We start from the raw sequence: 7,155 nt of genomic DNA, 5'->3' as shown, positions 1-7,155 counted from the left end.
AAAATAAATTTTTGTTGTCTTTTAGTGAATTCGGGTCAGAGGCAAAAAATATTTTACCTAAAAAATAGATTTTATTTTTTTATTTAAATTTATTTTTCAAACTTATATTTTTATCCAAACTCTTTCATATTTCAGATAAATCTTTAGGTCATGCCGACTATGAACAGGTGTAATGAATAGTATGTGATATCTTAAAATCCACATAAATAAGAATAAAAGAATAATGGGGTAGTTGTTGAAATACAAATCGTAAGATTCCAAAGCCAACTGTATCCCCTTTCCTTCCATTTTGGCTCACCGCGAATCTCTCTCTTAATACCCTTTTTTTTTTATTAACTCATCCTTTCTCTCTCTCTCTCTCTCACAAAATGCATATCCTTCCTTTTCTTTCAACATCATCATAATCGCATCTCTGTTCTACTCCTATCAATCTAATCACGAGCCGACGCCTGGCTTTTTCACTAATGGCCGCTGGAGTCGTCTCCGACGCTTCTGCCGCGTTCTTGCTCAGCCTTGTCCACGATATTGTCCTCGGGAATGTGGCTGCCGGGATGTTTAAAAAGGATTGCACGGATCTGGTAAGGAGGATAGCTCTATTCACGCATTTGCTTGAGGAAATCAGGGATTTTGCAGCGTCTGATCATCCTCACGCTTCCTCCTCCTCTTCCTCTTCCTCTTCATGGTCGGCTGATCTCGCCGTTGCTCTGCAGGCTGCAAAGCGTCTTTTGTCCGCCGCCTCCGCTCACCATTCCGTTAATTCCCCTGTAAAGCCCCATCTCCTCTTCTTATATATCTAAAAGAACATTAAGTGCTAGTATATGATTCGATTAATACGTCTTTTAATGTTGATAATTGGCTTTGCCAAGTCCCGCAAATATGTTTCATTTTGGTTTTAACTGACAGGCTCAGTTGTGTTGCAAAATTGACAGAATTTGTCGACTTGTTTCTTCCTCGGATAACGTTCCACATTCTAATTACTGGCTCAGTTTGCATTAACTGACATTGATTAGCTCCATTTCGGAAAAAGTATGCATATAGAAATAACTTTTGGGCTAAAAATTTTCGAGTTAAGCTCCATTTCGGAAAAAGTATGCATTAACTGACATCGATTTTGTGTGAAGTTTTTAGGATCATTTACCTCTATATATGTGTTGAATATAGGTGTTAGATAGAGTATTTTAAGAGAAATAAGGGTTTGAATAACATAATCTATCCGAGTGCTAAGTCTATTTCTTGATTTTATTAATATGAACTTCTCCGCAATATTGTCGATTGCTAGTTTTTGTCTCACTAATTGTCACAATTCCAATTAACTAATTGAATTGCGCATCATGAAAAATGAAGAAGAAATTATGTCTTTTTTTTTAAATTTAGAGGTTTTTTTTTTTTTTGTTACCAGAGTGACTGTTGCTGGGATTTTATTGTGGTTATATGTATTTGTTCTTAATATGTTATGTTATAGGTACGTCTCTGAAATTTGCTATATCTTAATTTAAGGATGGAGCTGCCAAAAGGATCTCTTTCCAATTTCAATGTGTTACATGGAAGTTGGAGAAAAGTTTAGCCAAAATTCCATTTGATCAGTTTCAAATCTCAGAGGAGGTTCAGGAACAGGTTTAGCTCCAAAATTTATAATGTGCTCTTAATTTCTTTTTCTACATTGACTTTGCCTTTTTAACGCCAACTTCCATTTCTTTTTTCAGGTCGCATTGGTGAGAGCACAATTGAGAAGAGCGACTGAAAGATATGGATCTTTGAATTCAAGAAAAGTTTCGAATGCCATTTCCCAGCTACCGGAAAAAGAGCGCAGCAATACCAACCATGAAATTTCAGCGAAGCTGGATAGCATTCCAGAAAGTTGTACTACTCTAAGACATGCTGCTGATAAGGCAACTAAGATATTGGAAAGGGTGAATAGCTCTTCAATTCCTTCTGTGGTCTGCCTATCAAATGAGGTTGATTCCAAAGGGCAAGACAATCTGGCTGCTAAGGGTGCTGAACAAACCAAGAAACCCGATACACTAGTAATACCTGTTGATTTTCTATGCCCTATATCTTTGGAACTAATGAGGGATCCAGTGATTGTGGCTACAGGACAGGTATAGTTGTGCCTGAGACGACTACTTATCATTTCGATTTTCATTTTTCTGTGATTAGCTTTTGCCTTCTGCCCTTCCTTTTTGCCCTGCGTTCTGATCGATCATTGTTTTGACTCTACAGACATATGAGAGATCTTACATACAGAGATGGATAGATTGTGGCAATGTAACGTGTCCAAAAACTCAGCAGAAGCTGGAGAATTTAACTCTAACCCCAAACTATGTTCTTAGAAGTGTAATAAATCAATGGTGTGCTAAACATAACATTGAGCAGCCAAGCGGATTAGCAAATGGTAGGCTCAAAAAGAGCGATGGGTCTTTCTGTGATGTTAGTGGCGACATGGCAGCCATCCAGGAACTGGTCTCTAAGCTGTCGAGCCGGTGCTTAGAGGAACGTAGGGCAGCTGTGGCTGAAATCCGATCACTATCAAAACGAAGCACAGATAACAGGATACTAATAGCAGACACAGGAGCGATACCTGTTCTGGTCAACATTTTAACAACAGATGATGCATCAATACAAGAACATGCAGTAACTTCTATTCTTAACCTTTCCATATTCGAAAATAACAAGTCTCTCATAATGCTTGCTGGTGCCGTTCCTTCCATTGTCCAAGTCCTCCGTGCAGGAAGCATGGAAGCAAGAGAGAATGCAGCGGCTACCCTTTTTAGTTTATCACTTGCAGATGAGAACAAAATAATAATCGGTTCATCAGGGGCAATACCAGCCTTGGTAGATTTGTTACAAAATGGAAGCAATCGAGGGAAGAAAGATGCCGCAACTGCTCTATTCAATCTATGCATTTATCAGGGGAACAAGGGCCGTGCTGTGAGAGCCGGAATTATTACAGCACTGCTGAAGATGCTTACGGATTCAAGAAACTGCATGGTCGATGAGGCTTTGACAATACTGTCAATCCTGGCTAGCAACCATGATGCTAAGGCAGCTATAGTAAAGGCTAGCACCATTCCTGTTTTGATCGATCTTCTGAGAACAGGTTTACCTAGAAACAAAGAAAATGCAGCTGCCATTTTACTTTGTTTGTGTAAGAGAGATGCTGAGAATCTGGCATGCATTAGTAGGCTTGGTGCTGCCGTACCATTGACGGAGCTCACCAAGGGTGGCACAGAAAGGGCCAAGCGGAAGGCTACTTCATTGTTGGAGCATCTTCGAAAATTACAGCAGCTTTGACCCTTTTTTGGTTGTTAAGCAGAGAGTTCAGTTTGTTAAAAGTTTTTTTTTTCTTTTAACAGTAATTGTTTGACAAAACTGGCATAATTCTATTCCTTTCAGTCATGAGAATTGAGGAGACGAGCATGAGATACAAAGCCATTCTCATTGCTCTCTAAGTATTCATTTCTTTTATTGATGAGTGCGTAAAAAGTTCATTTGATTTCAATAATGATTAACTTAAAGAATAATTTTTTTTTAGTATTTTGTCATTTTTTAATTTAGCAAGTATTTTCTGAGTAAATTTATTATCACAGTGAAAAGTTTAGATATTTTGCTTAATACATGAAATTTAGAACCTTTTTTGTATTAACTTTAAAAAGGTTGTGTGTTGATTGATGAAAGTTTATTATCGCACACTCGAATTACATTTGGCAAAAGCACAATAAACGAAACACTATTTTGTATGCAATAATTTTTTTTATAGATATTTACTTAAAAGCCCTAAGTAATGGAAATTGTGAGCTTGGACTGGTAGCTAAGCCATCGGCATTTATTCTCCAATCCTTATTCTTGATAGGAGAATTTAAGAATTTGTTTGCTTCTAAAAGTTAAAATTTAAAAATATAATTTCTTTCTAATAATTAAAATGCTTAATGCATAAGTTTAACATTTTCTAATGCGGTACTTGTTTTATTTTTTTGTCTATTGTAGTACATGTATTTGATATAAAGTTATATATTTTGGTATCTAACAATAACATTGTTAATTTTTTAGTGTTTAATTTGATGAAATTTTATAATTAGCTAATAACATTAACAATTAACTTTTATCAAATCAACCTTAAAATCGGAATTAAATCACATCTATCCGTATTTGATAAAATAAACACAAAATTAAATAAATTCACAATTAACACTAAAATTACTCTATTAGCAACATCATGAAAAATTCAAACCTGATACTATTAGCAATCAACTTTTATAAAATCAGTCCTAAAACTCAAATCAAATACTAAAAAGTTAAAATTGTTACCTTTGGACACCAAAATATATAATTTTTTTCAAATATAATACTAGATTACACCGAAAAATAATACAAGTACCACATTAGAAAAAAAAAGTGTTAAACTTAAGTATCAAATGATATATTAAGCCTAATTAAAAATATCAAAACATGCTGTGGTTTGAGATATTATTTCTATTTCAATAATAAAAAAGACTTGAATTTAAAGACACATGTTTTTACTCCAATAATTTTAAAATAAAAAAATTTTCTTTCGAAGAAATTTGATTTAAAAAAAAATTATATGATTTGATGTGAATTTTTTAGAATAAAATAAGTAATGTGATTGAAAATTTTATAATCCCATAAAACAACTCAAATAAATCTAATATCACTTGAGCTAGGATAGGCTTTTAAGGAAATAATTTTCATAAGCAAAGCTATTCCTAAATCACGAATTGGACCAACTCCTTTTACATATGTTTTTCCTAGGGGCATTTTAGCAAAATATATAATATTCTAGAAGAAATTTACCTATGCCAAAAAATGGACTAAATTTTGATTGGTTGTAGAACTTGACCATGCCCATGAATATTGGGTATAGAAGCTAACAAAAAAGATTTCATATATTTTAGATCATGAATAAAAGGCAACCCAAAACTTACCAATCATAAAGCTCTAATTTCAACATAACATAAGGTCGAAATTTAATAAATAAATAAATAAAAGGGAAAGAAAATATGAGAGAGGAGTGTAATGCATAGAAAAGAAGTGAGTTCCAAGTTGATGAGCCGACTGTCAAATTGGACCCTTGGTTTGTGTCCTTGAAAAATAATTAAAAAAGAAGAAGCTGTCTTTCACTTGATGAGACAAATCAATATTTTGTAGCTGTCGTTTTAATACCTCGTAAGGTGGACTAAACTACTTTTCTAAACTTTATTCCGATTGTCGTGATGGAATTCATTAATTATTTAAAATTATCACATTTATTGGTTTAAATAGTGAAGTTGATGTATAGATTTGTAAAGTTTGAATTGATTTTTAATAAATTTATCAAATAATTTTTTTAAATTTATCAAACACGAATTTTAATTTCCTCACAAATCAGGGGAAATCGAATACAAATTATCTTCATTTCGTGGTTGGGTTGGCCGTAAATTCCAAACCTACGTTTTTAGTGTTTGGTAAATTTGTAAACCCTGAAAATGGAGCTCGTTATAGGACTTAATAGTTTAAAAAACACCAAAATTGGAAAGCGATATCTTACGTACTTAAATTTTTTTTTTTTTTGTCTTCATATTTTGCATTGTCAAACATAAATTACGGCCATTCTTTTTCAAAACCTTTGCCCTCATTGTTGACTAGTGATCCCCTTATAAACCCTTTATCAACCAACCAAACCCAGTTTGTGCCCTTTAATAGTTGAAAATGGGGAATAGCCTGGCAGGGAAAAAGACGACCAAGGTGATGAAAATAAACGGGGAAACATTGAAGCTAAAGACGCCGGTGAGAGCTGAAGATGTGGTGAAGGATTATCCAGGGCATGTGTTGCTTGAATCCGAAGCTGTTAAACATTTCGGTGTTCGAGCAAAGCCATTAGAGGCACATCACAAATTGGAGCCTAAGAGGCTTTACTTCTTGGTAGTGTTGCCCGAAGGTCCCAAGGAGAGGGTTCCAAGGAGGGTTCGGTCGGGTGTGAACATGAGTGCTAAAGACAGGCTGGAGAGCTTGATGTTGTCGAGGAGATCGGTATCGGACCTCACGCTGATGAAAGGGGAAAGCACGGGGGCCGAGAAAGGTGAAAGTAGGGCAATGAGGGTGAGGTTGAGGGTGCCCAAGGCGGAGGTGGAGAGGTTGATGAAAGATAGTGAAAACGAAGAAGAGGTAGCTGAGAAAATCATGCAGCTTTGCACGGCCAATGGGGGGAACAACCCACGTGAAGGTGTGGTGAAGGGGAAACAACAAGTGAGTTGGGAGGGTAGCCATGGAAGCACCGGAGAAGGTTTCAAGGCACGTGAGGCTAGTTCATTCCCATATACAGTGAACCTGTTTTCATGGCACGCACTTTATTTATTTATTTACAGAGTGTTAATTAGAACATAGTTATTGGAGTTGACATTTATTGCTTATCTCTTTAGTTGCATAGTGTGAACGATATGACCTATGGAAAATGGTGTTTTCAGAAAATATAAAACAAGTTGTTTCGGTTATTAATTTAAAGTATTTTTGTAAGATCAAAATTGAATTGATATTATTTATTGAATCAAATAACACAATATTATATTTAAAATATAATATTATTTGTGATTGAAAAAAGATATTGGACCTTTATTTTTCTTTACTGCAAGGAAGAAAATTAATTTTGACTAGATTTACTTTCAACTCTTTTCTAAACATGCATGCACGTCTTTTCATATATTTTAAAGAATGTAGATTTATTTTTGGTGTTGCAGAAACGGGTGAGTTTCGTGGCAGTGAAGGAAGGAGGTGGGAGCCAAATAGAAGTAGGTTCGGGAGCAGAGAGAAATCAAATAAATTAATGAGGCCATGGAAGATTGAAGATATCCTCTCTGAGCTCGCCCTATATGCTGCTGCATTTTGTGTACATACGTAGCAACAAATGTAGGGGAATGTTAGTTTTATAAGAGCTAAGAGTTAGAGATGAAATGAAAAAACATTTTGGTTTCCCATTATTTTATTTGTCAAAATTTATGCTCCAAAATAAATAACGAGACGCAATTTGATTTAAAGAATTTTATTATTACAGAGAATAATTTTTTTGAGTACAATTCAATGTATAACAAGAAGATTACCCTTTATTTGCTTTGTTTTTTTTCAAAATTGAAACAATGAGTTAATTTTCGGATAAATAATAACAAA

The 7,155-nt window shown here is 34.7% G+C and overlaps 2 protein-coding genes across 2 annotated transcripts; both read left to right on the top strand.

Moving 5' to 3' along the window:
- Window positions 1–225: 225 nt before the first annotated feature.
- On the top strand, window positions 226–3,531 carry LOC121227827 (U-box domain-containing protein 11). The gene is made up of 4 exons (XM_041110635.1): window positions 226–764; window positions 1,498–1,614; window positions 1,704–2,099; window positions 2,221–3,531. The coding sequence occupies exons 1-4, from the start codon at window positions 465–467 to the stop codon at window positions 3,289–3,291; spliced, it is 1,884 nt and encodes a 627-aa protein (XP_040966569.1). The 5' UTR covers window positions 226–464; the 3' UTR covers window positions 3,292–3,531.
- Window positions 3,532–5,638: 2,107 nt separating this feature from the next.
- On the top strand, window positions 5,639–6,489 carry LOC121227826 (uncharacterized protein At1g66480). Its single transcript, XM_041110633.1, has one exon. It carries the CDS (start codon window positions 5,704–5,706, stop codon window positions 6,376–6,378), a length of 675 nt encoding a protein of 224 aa, XP_040966567.1. The 5' UTR covers window positions 5,639–5,703; the 3' UTR covers window positions 6,379–6,489.
- Window positions 6,490–7,155: the final 666 nt, after the last annotated feature.

This window comes from Gossypium hirsutum, chromosome A01, assembly GCF_007990345.1.
Source record: "Gossypium hirsutum isolate 1008001.06 chromosome A01, Gossypium_hirsutum_v2.1, whole genome shotgun sequence".
In the NCBI taxonomy this organism is placed as follows: Eukaryota; Viridiplantae; Streptophyta; class Magnoliopsida; order Malvales; family Malvaceae; genus Gossypium; species Gossypium hirsutum.
This window is presented reverse-complemented; position numbering and strand designations above follow the sequence as displayed.